General features: G+C 37.4%; 1 protein-coding gene across 10 annotated transcripts in view; it reads left to right on the forward strand.

Moving 5' to 3' along the window:
* Window positions 1-19,777, forward strand: part of TTC39B (tetratricopeptide repeat domain 39B) — a 74,979-nt gene that overhangs the window by 39,306 nt on the left and 15,896 nt on the right. For all 10 annotated transcript variants that reach the window (XM_037372848.1, XM_037372854.1, XM_037372849.1 and 7 more), the window contains 8 exons: window positions 8,281-8,385; window positions 10,863-10,994; window positions 12,880-12,956; window positions 14,048-14,115; window positions 15,507-15,571; window positions 15,723-15,828; window positions 17,115-17,180; window positions 18,843-18,951. In XM_037372848.1, the coding sequence (XP_037228745.1) occupies window positions 8,281-8,385; window positions 10,863-10,994; window positions 12,880-12,956; window positions 14,048-14,115; window positions 15,507-15,571; window positions 15,723-15,828; window positions 17,115-17,180; window positions 18,843-18,951 (728 nt within the window). The remainder of the gene's footprint in view (window positions 1-8,280; window positions 8,386-10,862; window positions 10,995-12,879; window positions 12,957-14,047; window positions 14,116-15,506; window positions 15,572-15,722; window positions 15,829-17,114; window positions 17,181-18,842; window positions 18,952-19,777) is intronic.

Below are 19,777 nucleotides of genomic sequence, written 5' to 3' on the forward strand. Positions count from 1 at the left end.
AGTCCCTTGTAATAGGAAGAAAATCTAACATAACTAGAAAGCCACTCTCTTTACTTTTATGAATGTTTCCTAATGTTCACTGGAGGTAAGTCTGTGGATCTTAGTACCAAGCTGTCAGCCATCCTTCGCTGAACTCTCCTGAACATAAAATGTAGACCTAACAGAACATGTCAGTAGGATTTAGCAATAAGCTTATTTCATGTTAGCCTTCGCTTCATGTCACACCACTGGTGGTGATGAGTATTTGTAATGTGGAGTGGTGCCACCTGCTGCTCTGTGGTTGGTTGGTAGTACTCCTAAAAAGTCTCAGTGTTTATTTGATGAGATTTCTACTTGTCCTGCAACTTGGTGCCTGTGCAAAGGATTGATAAAAGTGACAGCAAATAACGCTGTCCCTTAGCAAGTGATCCAAACCAGATTTTGGTGCATGACGAAGTGGAAAAGTGAAGTATTAATGCTGGCTCATATATGAGTTGAGGGATAAGATGAAAAAGACTTCTTCTCAAATGGCTAACTCTAATGGTGAGGAGTACTGTGCTTTCAAAATATGAAGAAAATTATTTGCAGAGGTATTTCCAGATAGCAGAACCAATAGCTGAATTTTCTGTAGGCTGGCTTAGATATGATGGATACACATGGATGTATGTTACTGTTAATGTGAAAGTAATTCCTATTGGAAATTACAAATCTTTGCAGTTGCTAGCTGTGCAAATAGAAAGAAGGCCAAATACAGTCCTATAATAGATTTTTCAAGGACATAACCATTTCGCAGAGGTAGCAGGCCACTATCTGTTTAACATTAAATAGGTACTAAGGATTGTAGTTCAGTGATGTTTCCTTAAACACACAAGGTAGTGGTGTTCCTTACATGTTACCATGGACAGGGACACTAGTTGCGTTTTCTGCTTGACGCTTACTGGAAGAATCTGACAGTGTGCAAAGGCAAGCAGTTGAATCACAAGAGGAATATCGGTGAAGGATAAAATAATTGAAGAAAACAATGATTCTGGGCTTTTCATTGTTATTTTATGGGTCTAGGCAGAAGGAAAGTGTCTCTGTCATAGTAAAGGATGACTGTCCTTTCCCTTCACAAAGACTGACAAGAAAGAAGTAGTAGTAGACTACTATGGGACTTCCTATACTTGAATAGAAAATGACTGGCAGGGATTAAGAGCTAAGAACCTGTTCACTACCAGTTTCCTTGTTCTTAAAGGATGATGCTTGAATATTGCAGAATTAAGAATGGAAGTATCCTTGTTCTAGTGACACACTGCTAATCTGAGGCTTAGTTCAAAGTTAAAAACACAGCAAGAAGGATGCCAGGGACAGAAAGTCTTCATGCTGCAGTGACACAAAGCATCTGGGTCATTTGAGTTTAACAAGTGATTGGTGGTGTGTTGGTGGCATTTTTAAAATGTTTTGGATCTCTGCTAAATAGTAAGACCAGCCAAGAGGACATCAAGTATGGCACGTAAAGCCATGCAAGACGTGAACATGAAGTGATGATTTAATGGTATCTCTGTGAGCTGTAAACTGTGACCTTTGATACTGTAGTCTGAGTACAACTTTTGATCTTGGCTGGGAGAAGGTCTTCCAGGGAGACAGTGGGTTCCAGCTCTCGCAGGACTCTGTTGAAGGCTTGAGTTTATTTCCCATGAAAGTGTTTTTTTAGATATAATGCATCTTGTTTTCTTCATCCTTATCATCAACATAGCATCCTCTTTGTATAGCCCCACTTTTCAGAAGACCTTGCATTCACTCCATTTGTTTGTCAGATGTGCATCTTAATGTGGGTATCTTAAAAACTAAACTTTTATTGCTAGTTTTGCATTTCTGTGGGTTTTTTCTCCTGTAAGTTTTGCTTTGCTCTCACTAATAACTGCAGATAATTTCTAACTGTAGCCCAGTGAGACTGCTGGTAGTAAGTACAGTAGCTGTACAAAACCAAGTAGCAGGCAATTAAATGTTGTTTATCAGATGAGGCTGATTATTTTGGCTGTGTTGTAAAAGAGAAACAAATGGTTTTAGAAGTTCAAAACCTAAATTCTGTAGTCCCTATTTATGCAAAGTGCTGCTTGCACGTTTAGGTCTACCTAATGTTAATAAAGCAATGTGGAACTCAGCCCTAAATATATAATTTAAAATGTTGAAAATATAGTTAGGTTAAAGGTAAACTTCTCTGCAATTCTTCTTTTCTGAGCTCCTGAATCCTCTTTCAAGAGTTGGTAGATCTTTGTGCCAGGGGTGATTGTATTAAAAGCTGACTAAACCTCCTGCAGATACAAAGACAGTAGCAAGCACCCAGTTAACTTTAGCTATATAACTGCCTTTCAGGAATTCTCTTACTCCGACCCTGGTGTGAACAGAGCCCTGGTGTGAACAGATAGGTGTTATTGCCTTACTCAATACATACTTAAATTACTGTATTTTAAGTACTAGAGAAGTGACTTCCCCCCCTTGTTTCAGATGAGCAGTTATGCTCCCTTTTTAATTAATCTTTAGGGGGGAAAAGGAAAGTGGCTTAAGCTGTAAACAGCTTTGATGTTTTGGGTTACTACTGCGCTTGCTTTGTGTACACCCTGAGGATTGTCATCCTAATAGTGAATATTCCATTACATCTCAGGGTTTTCAAGTCAGTATTCTTACTCTTTGTTTCCACTGCAGCTCCAAGTAGCTGATTAGAACAGCCTACTTAAGGCTACTAATAACTTCTTTTATGAGCATTGTGTCTGCACTGTATTGGAACAGCTTCATGAGTAGCTCAGCACCAAGCCCAAGATACATAAGCTATTGCTGGAATTCAAAAGATTATTCTTTTTTCATAAAAGAAGTTTGAAATAGTAGTGAGAAGATAACCTCTTCCCAACACACAGCATTTTTTCCAGTTATCCTTAAAGTACATACAGTAACACGATGATGTTTTATTCTCCTTATAATGTGATGTTATCTTTGTGTAACACCCAATATAGCACATTTTTCTTTTCCTTTTTTTCATTTAGAAGCTAACTGTATTCACTGGGTCTAAAACACGTAGCAGTTTCACTGGAGTAGTAGTAATTTAGACTACTCCAGGATAAATTGATGCATATGCTCATCTGAGGTGATAAAATGTGTGAACTTCCTTTCGATTCTAGGAAACTGTGTGGAGGTAGGGAGGAAAAAAAAAGAGATTGCAAAAGTAGGACTGAGACAGAAGGAGAACATGAGTCAGAAAGTGTGAGTCAGCATTGCTGACTGAACTGTTCATCAGTTTGTTAACTTGCCGTAGAAATTGGTTTGTGATGTTTTGGGAGGAGAAATAAAAATGTGCTTTTTCTGAGCCTCTGCATAGAAATATGCGTTGTCTGCCAGTGAAGATAGCCAAGTTGCTTCTGAGTCAGTGTGCTCCTTTCTTCTGACTGTTCTGGTATCAGGTTATGAATCTGAGTTGGAGTGAATGCTTCTGATTGTGTACCTCTGCTGCAGGATGCAGGAAAATAGGAGAAAATACATGCAAAGAGTGAGTAAACAGGAGTGAGACTCTTTGGAAGAGGCTATGATTCGCTAACTGGAAATAAAAGTCTCAGAAAACTGGCTTCCCAAGTTTTGTATCTGAAGTGGCAGAATACTCTTACAAGCTTGCTTGATGTAAGGAACAGTAAATGTATTAATGTAAAGAACACTTTGCATTGTCTGCAGGCTTTGATCACACATAAAGGCAGCAGCACAGGAACTAGTCTGAAACACTGGAAGAGAACATGACAGCACCATGTTGGAGAGATCTGCTGCTTACCCATCTAATAGGAAAAGTAGTTTTGGCAGGGTGCTAGGGCTGTGTTTTAAGGAACCTTATTTAAGTTTTCTGAATATCCATACATACCCTGGTGATGCTGGAGTTGGTGGTATGATGGCATTTGGGAGCCGGGTGGGTAACAGTCCTCTGTGATAACAGCTGAAAAGTCAGCATGCCTGTAGCTGTGTTATACAAAATAAAGATTAGATTTTTCCTTCCAAATGAAGTTCCAGCAGTTGCTGATTGCAGGGTAAGGAAATGTGCAGTTTTACAGCATACAAATACAGAAGTTGTGTTTATTTCCACTAAGATGAGGCGTACTGAAGCAGTGGGAAAAAGAACATTGCCCTTACATCTTGATCCTTACATTCAGAAGAATGGTACAGCGGTGGGATACTGTAATACTGTAATGTTTATCTGCTGTTACTTTTCACATGAAGTGGTAGGAAACTTTTTTACTCTTTTACTCTGTAAGCTGAACCCAAATATTGTACAACTAAGTGAATAAAGTAGTCATCAGTTGTTAAATTACCTGTTGTTATGAATGACTTGCCTTCCCTCAGATTCTTCTATGAACTATGTGATTATACATCTCTTGCTTGTGGTTCTCTTCCCTGTCTTACTTCAGATGACTGTCCGTGATCCCTCCATACTCTGTGTAGCAGGTCATTGCCTCCCATTGGGTTTTTTCTGTTCCAATAGTTCACAGAGTTGTTGGCCCACCTCAAAGTTAGCAAGCGTGCCGTGACGAGAGAGGACCAGAAGGTTCATCTGTCCTTTGCAGTTTTAAAGATTTTCCCCCCTGCTGCCCACTTAATACAGCAACTGGGATTTGTATTGGAAGGCGTTGGGAACAGGGCACTGCTTCAGTGATGGTCACACAGTCATAGTTGTGGTGCGCCAGTTTGAAATAGTAAAACCTCATTCTTGATGTCTAGTAGATCTTAGCTCTGATTACTGTTGTTTTTTGGGTTTTGTTTTTTGGTTTTTTTTTAAGAATATCACTGCAAATTTGGTATTTAAAAAAGAAAATCCCCCCCCCTTTTTTTAACTACTTGAGAAATTATTTGCAAGCAGCTAGCTGTTTTTCCTAGCTGGGAAAGCAGAGCAAATAGAAAGTGTAATCTAACCAGGCCTGGACTGAGAGAAACATGGTTTCCTGAAAAAGAAATGTGAAAAGAGGATATAGAAGCATGGGAACACACGGTGAGGGTGATGGTGTGTTATTGAGGGACTAACGCAGGTCCTTGCTTGTGTACCAAAAAAATCTCCAGTCTCTAAATCTAGCTAAAAATTAGTAAATTAGTTATTTGAAAATGGTAGCAGATGGTATTCATGGAATTGGCTAATAAAACCTAGTGTTTTAAAAAACTTTCAGTCAGTATAAATGAGTTTGAGTTTTTTAATTTACATTTTTTAATTAACAGTTCCTTAGAGGGCATGCTATTTAAGACATTTGAAGAGGACATGTAGACATACATTTCTCTACTGCTTGTATAATGTAAATGTGTATAAATATTTTAATTTGAACAGATTTGTTTACATATTTGGAGTCTGAATGCACCAAAATACAATTGCTTTCTTCATATTCGTTTTGATAAACATTTTAATTCTACTTTACAGAGTAGGAAGTGTAAGACCTTAAATATACTTATTTCTGATCATTGTTTTAATGGGAAGCCTTTAACCAGTTGAGCAGATTCAGCGTGAAGTGCTAAATCCATTCTTTTGCCAAATAGGTGGGATGCTTTGTAATCTCAAGTCTGGCTCCCTTGATCCAGACTCTGGAAAGAATTATACTTTGGGAGTATGAAAAGGTGCCGAAGCTGAGGCTTTGTCAGGCATCCAAACTAAATGCTCAGTCAGGTTATTTTGTTTTCTGGATTTATAAGCTAGAATGTGCAAAATACAAAATGAGTTTGCAGTTGGCCTACATCTGTTGGAGTTTTTTCCCTAAACTAATGTGGGAGATGTGAGGAGATCGAGATACTCTCTTTCCCTCCTGTGTGGCTTTCTTGGTCTATAGGTTCATTTTTCACGAAGAAATGGTGGAAGGTGTCTCTGTGTTAGAATTGGAAGGCAGTTTGCATTTTGGCCTGTAAGTCAGATGAGATGTGAACATGAGGTGATGATTTGCATTTACAATTCAATCTCTGATGTTCTAAGGTTTTAAAATTTTTTCAAGTGACATCTGAGAAGTCTGTCAATTTCAGTGCAAGAAGCATCTTAAAGATAAAAAGCTGTGTCCACTGAAACATGAAGAAAGTTCTTAACCCTATATGACCTACAGCAAATTGCTGCTTTCTGATAAAAATTCATATGCTTGGTATACTGCTTTCCTTTTCCCCTCATCAAGGAGAAGCCAAATGGAAAGCATTAATAAGGTGTTTGGGAGACAAAGGAATAAGTAAAAAAATCAGAGAAATTAAGCAAACGAGATTAAAAGGGGAAGCCAACAATTGTGCATGATCCTGTTGATTTCATAGTGAAAATGGTGTCTCATTTTATAACCATCTTGGAACAATGCTACTACTTGCCCACCACCACCATTTTTCATTGTGAGGTGTGTTTCAGAAACTTTTGATGTATGTATTGTAGGGAAAATTTGAAAAATAAATGTATAGATTTACTCATATATACGTCTGTCACTGAGTAGCCTGGATTATCAACTGTCTTGAAAAGACCAACCACACAGGCCTATATACCAAAAGATTTAGGACTTTGAAAATAAATTTAAACAAAAGCAGAAATCCAAACCTCTAATTTTTTATACAGTTTAATTGTAACACTGTTTTGGCAGTCAGTGAAAAAGGACACAGACCTCTAGTTAAAGAAGTGGGTTTATCTTTAGTTACATTTAAGGCAATAGAATAGTAAGTGAAATAATACAGCAGGAATAAAACAGTGCCTCTTCTCTGCTGGTGTGACAGTGGTACTTTTGTTGGACAACCAGAGATCAGGGCCGTAGGCTGCATTGAGAATATGACCTTTCCTGCAGTGTGAATGTGAAAGCTTAGCTGAGTGGCTGATGGTTACAGTTGAAGCAGAGCTGCAAACGCTTCAGCTTTTGAGAACTGTACATTTTAGCTTCATAAAAATACATGAATCTTAAAATTGTGTACATAATAATCAAGTTGGATCCCAGAATGGGAGAAAATAAAGGTATGTAAATGTTATTTAAAATTGCTGGTAACAGTGTAGTGGTAAAACTGCTGGATTTTGACTGCTAGGCAGTTCACTACTTCATAATGAAGGGCAGCATTTGCCTCTTGGTGTGTTCAACAATAAATATCTAGTAATTGCCAAGTATTGAGTTAAGAGATTTTAGTTTTCTACAGAAGGTGATTTTCTTCGAGAACCCCCACCCAAAAATGACAGAATATGAAGCTGAGGAAAGATTTTGGGATCTCATCTAGCTTTATCCCAATTTTCTGCCCCAAAATGGATGCAAAAACCAGAGCTAATGTTTTTAAAGCTTTCGGGTAATGGAGAGAGGAGGAGGGTAGGAGCATTGATGATTCTGTGTAAAAACCTCTCCAGTCCTATTTCATGTCCCCCTTTTTCTTGTTTTATTTGTGCGTGTTTGCATGTGTGACTGTCAGATTTAGAGCAGCAGCACTCCACTGTTGTTTCTCAAATTCCTCCTTCAGGGTTCTTCTGTTCTGGTCAGCACTTAAATATTCGTCTCATTGACGTGATTGTTGCTTACCACTCCTTAACTTTACTTGGATAAATGCACATTGTAGAGCCTAAACCTGTTGTTTTAAAGCTGTAGACAGACGCTCTTTTCCAGATCCAGCTGTTCACATTGAAGGATGTGTAGTTTCTGTCTATTTGCTGTTACCATGAATGTCTGATTTCTCACCAGTTCTGTCCATGGAGCAATTTCAGTGCTCCCAAGTCTTTCAGACAAAACTGGCCAAGGTACTGGTTTTGTTTGATGGCTTCCTTTTAAGCAGGTTCAAGTGATTTTTTTTTTTTTTTTCTTGAAGTGAATTAGGAAAAACAAAAGCTTTTGGCATAGCTTCAGGCTTTTGACAGCTATTTTTGGCATAGCTGTTTGCAGAATGAGTTGTCTGTTTACTGCTTTCTTGGGCAAAAATAGTGTTTTGTCATCTCTCTTGAGATTTAGATCTGAATACAGAGTCTGAAACAGCATTTGTATTAATATTGAGAATTTAGAGCTTGGGCACAGTGGTAAGTTTTGAGTATTTGTGCTATATAAGCAATAGTAAAAATTACTCCATTGCATACTGATTTGTAAAACAAACAAAAAACCCCAACAAACAACAAAAACTCAAAGCCATAAACGTCACTTAAATAAGCAAAGAGGGCATGCCCATGTAGCATGGATAAATTAAGCACGTGACTTGCTTTTGTAAAGCTAGATTTTAAAGATAGTAATAAAATTGCTATATAATACAGAAGGCCTTTTTATAAGGGGGAAAAAAATCTTTCAATTTTGTATTTACATTTACAGTTTGACTAAACTAAGAATCTTTTTCTAGGGCATCCAAGATGGATCTCAAGTGTGCTCTGGAAGAATGTTCAATGGCACTGAACTTATTTCTAAACAATAAGTTCTCTGAAGCCCTGGAACTGCTTCGTCCATGGTGAGGTCCTGTTACTTGCTGAAGTTACTATGAAGCGATAGGGTAAAGTATGCTGTCTGGTAGCTGCAGATTAATTTAAGGCCTCTGAAGATAGTAGTTTTAATTTATTCCCTTCTGTCCAAAAGCATTTCTTAGTATCATTAGGTTTTAGCAGTGCACTTGTTTCTCCTTAAGACTGTTGCAAAACCTGTTAATGAAGCACTGGATTGTTCTCTTGGTGTTTATCATTCAAGCTGTCTTCCCTTGTGCAGGGGGGAAAACAGCGGAGCAAGACCTTATCCAATGTATCTTTGGTCAGAGAATTTGTACAATGGAACTAGTTTTGACAAAACAACAAAACTGGAACAAAACTCCGGAATACTCTGTTGCTTTTTATGTTATGTTGGAGTCACAGTAGTGTCTATCACTGAAACCCACCTTTTGATCTTCTGACTAGTTCAGCCTGTTCCCCTGTTGTCTTTGCTCCACTGAGAAGAAAAGCATGGCAGTGCAGATGTAGGGAAATAAAGAATACGGAAGGGTTCATAGCGTAAACCTGTGTTACCTGTGACTGTGTGGTGAGGCAATGTGAGTGGCTGTTCTTTAGGACTGGGATCTGAATCCTGTCCGCTGCTCTTCTCCTGTCTGTCTCAAAGATGAGGTTGAGGGATGTGTCAGTGAGAGGTATCTGTAGCTTTTGTTAGTAGAGTGAGGTGGAGTTCTTGCTCTGCATTTTGGTGATAGTAAGACAGGATTAAGAATGGTGGGTTGGTGGTGTTAGGTCAGTAGTATGGACAAGTAGAAGAATACCATTAAATGAAACCTTGGGAGGATGGCACATCTACGATGTGTTCGCTTTTAGCGCTGTGGAGAGCTCAAGCATAGGGGAGGTAGGCAGGAGTAACAGCTTTTCAAATTAGCTATACTTAGACCCAAGCTGTCCTCTCTGAGCACTGTGAGTGTTATTTGTAATAAAGCAATGCTTTGAGAAAGGCCTGCACTTCTATATGCTAAAAATATTTGAGTAGTATAACATACTATGTTCAACACGCAAGAATTATGCGTACCTGTATTACTAAATACATGTGCACACATATTACCCAAATTTTTTTGTATGGTTTGTATATATATTTCATTTTGTGTTGTAAAAGACACCCCCCCTTGTTTCATATAATAGTGTTTTTATGTACAGTGTTTTAGTTAATGTTTGCTACGAAGAAAAAAAAATATTTTGATGCTTTGGGTCCCTGGCAGCTAAGACTTTGAGCTTCTTATATAGCGTATTCAGCTAGTCTGCAAAGGAGGACCTAGCCTAGCAAGGAAACAAAAACCTGCCTCTAAAAAAGAAAAAGCCCGATTGTTTTACTGAAAAATAACCTTTTAATGGAAGTTAAACTTAAGTCATTAAATAATGTAAAAAAACCAGGGGAAGTGTTGATATATTTAAGAAATAAACACAGCCCAAGGCTGTATCTTCCTTGACTCTGCCGAAGTTTCATGTCTTCAGAACTACATTTGACAGGTGGCTCCTTGATTTAATGGGAAGAAGAAAAAGTTGAGGGAACTGGAGAAGATCCAACAGAGGGCTAGCAGCGTGGCTAGGAGGCATATGAGAGACACATGACTGATTGAGAGAGCTGGGTTTGTTTTAGTTTGGCAAAAAGAAGGCTTAGACGTTAATCTAATAGTGGCCTGGAGCTATTGAGGGAAAGTTGCACAGACAGACATCCTTCTGCATAGTGGCAGGTGATAAAACAAGAAGCAGTCACTACAAGTTGAGGTTTAAGAGGTTCAAACTGGACCATAGAAAAAAGTACATTGATAGTACAGTACCAGAACAGCTGCCACAGGGGTATGCAGTCTTCATTTTCTTGAACTTCTCGAAACTTGTTTAGACAAAACCTGAGTTTGTTTGACATAATGTTGCCAATAGTGCTGCTGCAACTACTGGTTTGAGTATATGAATGACCTCCCATAGCCACTTTCCAGCAACAGGGGGTTTTGAGGTTGGTTTTTTTTTGATTGTGTAATTATGTTGTGAAAGCCAGGCTGGTTCAGTGTAGCCTTTTATGCAGGACTGAACACGTGTGTACTGTTATATGACACAAAACTGATTTTTGTGTCTTTGGATTAAGAGTAATGTTAGAAGAACGTCCTTAATTCTTATGTTAAAGGAAAGCAGAGGAATGAGTATTTATGTCAAGGCTTAATTAGCTAGATTGAATAGATACCACCCACAGACTATAAATGGGATATAATTAAGTGTAAATGTTTGTGTAACCCGGTTTGAATATTTTCTGGAACTTGCTGCGACAGTATCCTGTGGAGGCAGAGGTGTAGCGCCCAGGGGAAGATGATACTTGATAGGTTAGGTTCTCATTACTTTCCTACTTTATTCTTCTGTCTTTTTACAAACTAATGCAAGTGTCTCAGCATTAAAATTTGTATTGTAATTTAAAATTTTGCTTAAATGCACAAGATTTGTATGTTTGCCCTAGGTCTAAAGATAGTATGTACCATGCCCTCGGGTACAGCACTATTTTAGTTATGCAGGCTGCTATGACCTTTGAACAGCAGGATATACAAACAGGAATTTCTACAATGAAGGAAGCTTTGCAAACCTGCCAAAGGTAAGCCCAAGCAATGAACTTTTGTAAGGTACTTAATCCACCAAGTGTTCTTTGTAAGGTGTCCAGCTGTCTATAAGCTTTCAAAGCAGGCTACTGTCAGTATGATAGTGATCTAAATTTGGAAAAGTGGAGTAAGTCTCACTATCCAGTTATTATGGGTGAGGATATATTTCCTAGTGTTGCAGAAACAACTGACTTGTTGGGTCTAGGCATGTATGGCCTCTAAAGTCAATTAAGTGGTTGATTGGCTATGTGGACCTACATGGAAGCTGACACTATACATGATTGAGCTGCCTGAGCTATTTCAACCTGTGAGGTTTTATTTTCCATAGTGATCAACGATTTAAAAACTCCATATTTTAAATTTTCTCTTTCATCATGAAAATACTTTTTTAAAAAGCAGTTTTCAAAGATGGGCCCAACAGTCTAATAGAAAAAAGCTTGTACTTTGAGTTTTTTTCTAAAACCAGAGCAATTTTTGAATTAGTTACACATGTTAAGTGTTCAGCTTACCTTAAAAATAAAGGGCTACTATTGTCATCAAGAATGGTCTGAACCTTTTGCTTCTGGTCTTGCTTGGGTAGAAATGAAATAGGGTAGAAAATAAAAGTTATTAGTGACCTTTTTTCTTTTTGTTTTAGATTATTTTAAAAAATAGAAAATTAGTTGTTGAAGCTAAAGTGCTTAATATGCCTCTGACAAAACCAGAAGTGACTGCTTTATTCTACTATACCGGTTCTTCATACACTGGTTAGGCCATAATTTATCATGAATAGTCTCCAAAGATATTACCTCCAAATGTTGTTAGTTTAGACATTTAACATCACCTCCTTAGCAGTGACAAATAAAAAAAGGAGATGGGACAACATTATCAGATACTACCTGAAGAAAATAAATGGTCACCAGTTCCTGCCTCTTTCAGGTGTGCTGTCAATTTCATCTGAACTGTTTAGTATGTCTGAAAATTAGGTGCACCCTTGTACTTCAGATAGTTTCCATAAGGGCCTCCATCTCTGCAGGATACAGACTTTTTACGCATAAGTGCTCTGGTCTAGTTTGTCACAAAAGTAATAAAAATGCAAGATAAGGGTGATCAGACACTCAAAGGTGAAGAATTGTCAGAACTACATGTGCCTTAATTGACCATTTTTTGGTATGCATTACATTAACATCCTATTGTCAGGATCCTGAGCTTTTCAATGTGCAGAAGTATTTATAATTAATGACTTCCTGGCTTACAAAGTACATTCTTTTTCTGAATGCAGAAGTGTTTCTTTAGCTTCTTCATAAAGCTGAGTATTTTAGTACAGCATTCCAAAAATGTATTTGTTACTATTTACAAACAAAACTAGCAATTTATAACGTGGACAGTTGAGATCTGTTGAAAGCAAAATGTGACAGTTTTGGCATCATATCTGGCATAAAATGCTGTAAAATACTGAAGAATGTATGCTTTCATTTATGTTGAAAACAGAGCTCCTTTTGGTTATTTTTTTTTATTTCTAATTCAGAGTTCAAGCTTAGGGAACGTAAGAAAATAATTCATAAAACTTTGAAGTCCAGTTCAAATGACTGGCCTGGCATCAGTGACACAGCTGATGACCACTGCAGCTGGTCAGTGGAAGTGAAGTGGAAGCTGTTGTACACTTAAAGTAGACTAAATGCATGCTTGGACTATCAGTTAAGGTTGGATTGCCTAGATACGTACAAGCGGCCATGATTAGACTACTCAAAGAATTGCAACTATTGGCAAATCATCACTTTACTGAGAATGTCTATAAATTGTGGTTGGAAATTGTTATGAATTAGAAATAATCAAGTTCAAGTTTGCACTGAAATGTTGTTTGTGCTGTGTGGCTTTTTCTTCCATGCATGACTGATTTAGGTTCAGGAAAAGGAGCACAGTGGTGGAATCCTTGTCCAATCTAGTTTCTAAACAGTCAGCGGAACAGCTGAGTGAAGGCAAGTGGTTTATAGTACTATTAAAATAGCAAAATGAAAAAAGCTTAAAAACACCATACTAATTTGTAGTAATATGCTTAACTCTGTAACTTGACCAGTGTCTTACAATAAAAAATAAAGAAATCACCTGTATGATATTTTTTTTGAATTTGAATGCAGAGCTTGTGAAAATGGGGGATTCAGCTGAATTTATTTTTTGTTTGGCTCTGAGTGTGTATGAGTTAAAGGAATACCTTTCACAACACATTGTAGGAATGAAAAGGGATTTCCTTTCCTTTTTTTTTTTTAATACTTAAGACAACTTCGAAAAGATTAAGAACCACTAATGCTGCAGAATACATCCCTATCATTAATTATATTGAAATCTGAATATATTGAGTTTTGTGCTTGTAGTTTTGCCTTAAGGTGTTTTGGGAAATGCTATCAGTATATTGTTCATGGCTGTGAAAATGCTGATCTCCTATTTCTGATTTGGGCAGAATCAAGTATGTATTTTTTTCTAACCTGACACAAAAGAATCCTGTTTAACACCAGGCACATCAAACTCACAAAGAGTGCACTGTACATAGAGCAGCCTTGTGCACGCGGCTGGCCTTGCAGCATGAGTGTGGAGTAATTTGTGTCATGTGTGTTAAGTCAAGTATAATTTAGTGCTGCATGAGGACACAAAGTCTGCCTGGGTCTTTTAGTCTGTTAAGCATGACTTGGTCAAAACCAGGACTTAGGAAAAGCCTGAGCCACAGTGAGTTTACCATTCATCACTAAAAGTTTTTTCTAAGACATGGGGGGAGGGTTGGAAGGTGTAGTTGCTTGGGATCAATGGAAAGTACAGGAGATCAGCCAGCCAGAATGACAAGTAGCTTTTGCCCTAGGCTGAAGTCAGCTCTGGAGATCAAAGCTTTTGTCTGAGGAGAAGTGAAACAGAAGAATTCTGCTGGGATTTCTGCTACAGCTATTATTTAGCAGTTATCAAAACAGCAACAGCAGAATCCTGCTTTCTTTTCTTGGCAGCATTTTATTTGTTCCATTGACCTCAAGAAGAGAACTTGACACTAACTTTGCTGACTAAATAACTTTTCTCTCTTATATAGAGGAAATGCATGCTGAAATCTGCTATGCTGAATGCTTACTACAGAAAGCAGCTCTCACCTTTGTACAGGTAAAGTAAATTATTTTGTATCTCTAGCAGTTTAATGGGAAGATGTTAGTACTTGTAAAACATTGCTCCTACAGTAGATAACTGTATTTAAAACCCAAACTTTTTCCTAGTGAATGCATGTTATTTCACGGCAGTGATAGAAAATACAGTAAATACTGTGCTACCCAGAAATCCTTCTCTTTGTTTGTATGAATAATCAAAGATGTTATTGATACCCAGGAACCAAAAACCTAAGGTGTGTTGCAGTCTTGCACAGATGGTATGTTTGAATGACTTGCATCACATCTGATGATGTTCAGCACTTGTTTAGAAAGATTTTCAAGTATGAGGAAATGTCTTGCTTGAAAGTGAAAGTCGTTTTTTTCACGTGAGGACAGTATGTTTCTCATCTAACAAAACTTCAACTGATGCACACTTATCTCCAATTCAGTATCACTCTCTATGCACTTTTGACATGGTGTCAGGAACAATACACTAATGAATGAGTGTAAAATGAGCATGCCTTAGCGTTGCTGAGGTAATAGTGCACAGAAAGATCTGGTGTTTAAGTCTTGTGCTTCTCATTTAACTTCTGGTTCAGGGACTTCATGCTACAGTGTTTTCAAATTCGATTTGCAATTTGATTCCTGAAAACAGGAGGTGTTAGACATACTTCTTTTATGTATGTGTGTGTTAGAAATGTAAAATACATTCATTAAACATTTCTAACAGATATGCTTCAGATAAAAATTACGAGAAAGAGGCAAGGCACAAAGATACTAAGATCAAATGGACCTAAAATGTTAATCTGGCAAAGCTTTATAAACCACTTAATACAGTACTTTCACCAGAAATGTGAGGAAATATTATTAGTGGAATGCCAGGCCTTCCTGGCATTTTATTTTTGATGGCTAGTACATTGTGGCTTTACTTTCATTTTCCTAGAGATTAATAAGGATATATGTCGGGTAGTAAATGTGGTTACTATTGATCAGCAATGGGAATTCATCTGTTCAGGGGATTCTTCGGTTTGTTTTCTGCCAGGTTCTGGGCTCACTTGTGTGTCATATCGGCATGTCACAACTTTCTAAAAAGATCCTGCAGCACCATCTGGTGGACAGCTTTCTTGTTTCATTTATATGCATTGGAAATTCCATTAGAAGTAACTCGTCACTTCTTTTTTACCCCCTTCTTAGAATTTTTAACATGCACCACGGAAATGTTTCCTTGACTACTTAAAGCAAGTGTAATGTTCAGTCTTAGAGATGAGTCTGATAACTGGAAAATATTTTTAATATTTTGATTATTGTTAATTTAGAGATAAATGTAAATGTAGCTGGAAGATTTTTATGTATGTGTTATATGTTACAGCTCAAAGCACATTTTTGTACAATTACACTTTTTTCTTCCAGGATGAAAATATGATCAACTTTATCAAAGGTGGCCTCAAAATTAGGACGAGTTACCAAATATACAAGTAAGCCATTAGAAAACAGTTTCAGTGTTGGTATAAGCAGGTACAGTTGCATGAATGCCTCCAAAATAAATATTTTTATAGCAATCATAAAAATTATACTTCATATAATTTCTAAGTTTTCCCTTCTCTCCTTTTTTTCCTGTATCAAAAGAGAATGTCATCAAGTGCTACAGATGACTCAGGGGAACAAAAGCAAAAATGAAACTCATTACCAGTTTGAAGGAGGAGTAAAACTTGGAATCGGAGCATTCAACTTGGTATGACTTTTTAAGACTACAGAAAGGCCCTTGGGATAATTCTGTAGGATTTTTTTTGCAGATACAGTACTGTAATCCTGCTTTAAAAATTACACATTTGCAAAATGGAGATACAGACTCTGAAGATTTTATACAGTATGAAAACAGCAGTGGCTTTTTGTGTGCATGCTTCTAGGATCTTTCTACTAACTCATTCATAGTTGTGTTTAATTCTCTTGGACTAATTTATGTATGTATTTCTTGAGAGGAAAAGCAGCTACATCTACCTGTGTGTAGCAGGAACATTTAAAATGCTGATGCTGTTAGTTACAGGATACCTGGATTGACTGCTTTTATCCTCACACCCCCACGTATACCATTCTTTTGCTTCAGTGGCATACTGTAGGTTGGCATAGATAATTAAAAATTCAGAAGAATGAGGAGAATGAATGTCATGGCAATGGTGAGAGTTGTTTTTTGCTGGTATATTAATTACAATCATTCCAGACTAGAGCTGGCCAGTTCCAAGTATGGTCAGAAGAACTCGGTCTGCACCTGTCTGTCTTTAAAACCCAGACAACTGGTAGATGTCTGTGTTCATAAGTGCTCTCACCTTTCCTGTTCTTCATGAAGTCTCCTCAGTAGGAAGCTTAACAGAAAAAGTCTTTGCTGGGCAGGATGTATTAGGGTCAATTACCTTCTTGTAATGCTTGTTGGAAAGGTGGTTGTGACCTTCAGAAGTTTTCTGCTGTGTAGGATGTAGAGAATGCAGTTACAAAGGGAACAGCAAGTGGATGTCATAGAGGGCTAAAGTATAGGAACAGTAAGTTAGTATTTCTAGAACAAGTATTCTTGCTGATCTGCTAATTCAGTGCTCCCACAGTACGAACAAGTAGAATTTTTGTGATACTATTGCCATTTGGTTGGGAGTAAAGGAATATGACAACTGTAGATTGAGTACTACTAAAATAGATAATACTTTAATTGCAATTTACCTACAATTTTCTAACAACTCTGATCAGATGAATACAGAAGAATCTGTCACAATCTGAAGAAGCACAGCTGGACTGTCTTGCTGTTTCCATGCTGGATGATCAAAAGTCTGGGTTTCCCTGAAGGTGTAGGCTGATTGTATATTGTTGATCATGCATATCTATTTTCAAGTTCTTTTGTGTTTTACTCTTTCATTAATGTTTAATGGCATTTGATATAGTAGCTGGCATTTTTGGTTTTAGTTTATGGTAGTTTTACCTTTTTTAAAAATGTATATAAATATTTATCTTACTCTTGCTTGAAATGTATTTCAGATGCTGTCACTTTTACCTGGAAGGATCCTCCGACTTTTAGAATTTATTGGATTTTCTGGCAATAGGGTATTGGATCTGATGCTTGTTTTTTCAAAGTAGTCTTTTCTCAGATATGACTTTAAAACCATTCAGTCTCTATATTTCACACTAAAAGTATAATGATCTATATTTTTAATTGGTTTTTTAGTTCTATTAAAAGATGAGAAGTGGGGTATATGATGCAGGCATAAAAGCATGTATGGTGATGTTCTGATCTTCAATAACCATGGGAAATGACCAGTCTGCTTCAGAGGGGGGGTTTCAAATTGTGATTTCCTTTCCTTTCACTGATCCTTAAGGAGAGGAAAGGAGAGGATATCAGCTTTCTTTCCTAGCCTGTACAGTCAGAAATTAATGTTCTTCATACCAGTAACCAAGGGGAGTCTCACAGTTTTACACTTTTCTGCCCACAATTGCAGCCCATTTCTTTGGGAGTAGGAATTTCTGAATAGCATGTGTCACTGTGGAATCTGAGCGCATATTTTCTCATCCATGAAAAAGTATTTATAATCATAGCCTTGTTTTTATAAACCTAGCCTTGTTTTTTAAGTATCTTACAGCCCTTTAAAACTCTTTCTGGTACCCAAAATAGATAAGAAAAATAATACAAAAAACCCAACAACCCAACCAAAGCAATCCACAGAATTATATGTAACTGAAGTTCAAGTTATTAGTTACATGTCATCATATGGTTTTATCGCTGTTTGTCCACAAATACGGTTCTGCTAATTTAAAATTAGATTTCAGTAGGGACCTGTTCATTCTCTTTCTTCCTGTGAAAGACCTGGTTCAGGCTGAAGCTTTTCCATAGTGCACTTCTTTGCCTTGACTGAAAAGGCAATAAAAGCTGAAAGGAAAGAACAAAGAACTTTAGAGTATCACCACATTTTTTTATGGTGCTTGAATTCTCCTGTAACTCATCAAATTGCTGTGCGGTAAAACTTCTGTTAAGTTAATGCTTGTTTTGAGGCAAAACTGTTAAAATCTGTTATGTTTCTGTAGAGCCACTGCTCTTGAGCAGGGAGGATCTGAGCTCATCTCAGCACGTCAACAACAGCTTGTCAAAGCTGTCATGCAAGGGGCATAAACTGGAAAGGGTGGGAAGAAGTTTGATATGTTGAGCTGAGTAAGTTTCCTTGAATCTGGATTCCTTTTTTCAGCACACACAGATTCCATTGTAGTTTCTGGAACCAGTATCTAGAAGTTGGTGTGTTGGTATGTCTAATACTTTGATCAGAACCTCAAAACAGTGGCTGACTTGATGGAAGAGAATTAAGGATAACCAGGTGTTTCCATGAAGGAAGTCTTGCTGACAGGTAGCACTGGAACAGCTGAGAGAGGTTCTCACTGAACCTAGATTTAAAGACATTATTCTAAAAGGCTCATAGCCAGAAAATCATAGGGAGGGGATGTAGATCTGTGTGTCTGCATGGTCAGTGCGGTGTTCCTGTTTTACCAGAGAACTGAAATGCATGGGTAATTTTATGTAGCTTAATCTTCTCTTTGCCGAGTGCTATCAGCTGTGGCAGAACTGTTTTGGTAGAAGGCTGTGTTGGATCTGAGATAAAAGTGCTGTTTTACAAAATACTTATATCTGAAAGGAAAACTGAATTTGGGGGAGCCAGAAACTATTAATGGTAACTCTGTATACTCATAGTTAATTCTGCATGTCTTTGTGATGCTTCTTAGGAGCTGGGCCTCTGCCAACTACGGGAAGGCGCATCTGGCAGCAGTTTGAGGGCCATTCTGTGTACTTTCACCCTGTTGGTTTATCATACTTACGTCTCCTTAATCCTTGGTGAGACCCGCTGTGAGCTGTTCGGTCATGCTATGCATTGATAAATATTTGGATTTTTTTGAACTCAGTGTCAAAACTGTGGCCAATTAGCTTTGTAATAGGAGATTACTGTATGCTTATGATATGAAACTAATATCTCTGACAAAGCTGTCTGCAGAAATAGTGAGGGTAGATACTGTTGTATCAACATCTCGTTCCATTTGCAGGGCTGTGTCAACATGCAACAGCAAAATATCACAAAACACTTCCAAATTCAGATAAGTCCTTATCCATAAACTAATGTCAGATGTTGTGAAAAGTTGCCTCCAGAAAGAAGTCTGTACTCCCAAACAATTTACTTGGAATGTCAAACATGTAGATAATTAATTGCTTTTGCCACATGAGGGTAAAAATCACCTTTAATCCATATGTATCTTTGACATATATTTTCACATTCTTTAGTTTGGAAGTATTTTAGCCCTTGTCCCTCAGGCTCATCAGGAAATTAAGGAGAACTTCGATTTCTTTTAGTATTACCTGTACTTCATTACTGAGCTCAAAATTAGGAAAGGAGGCAGCTGAGGAATGTTTTCTTAACTTGCTAAAGCAATTAAAGGCACCTAAAAATATAATTAGAATATATAATGGAACAGTTTAAAGATTATTCATGTATTCTGTTCTGTTTCTACTTAGACATTTACTATCCTAAAAAAAAAAAAAAAAAAAAAAAGGCACTTAATACTTTCAGGACAATTCATTTTTATAGAAACACAACATGATGAAATAATTCTGCTTTTGTGTAAAAGCAGTCAGTCTTCTGTTAATCTATTCATCCAATAATATGATT

This window comes from Falco rusticolus, chromosome Z (assembly GCF_015220075.1).
Source record: "Falco rusticolus isolate bFalRus1 chromosome Z, bFalRus1.pri, whole genome shotgun sequence".
Classification (NCBI taxonomy): domain Eukaryota; kingdom Metazoa; phylum Chordata; class Aves; order Falconiformes; family Falconidae; genus Falco; species Falco rusticolus.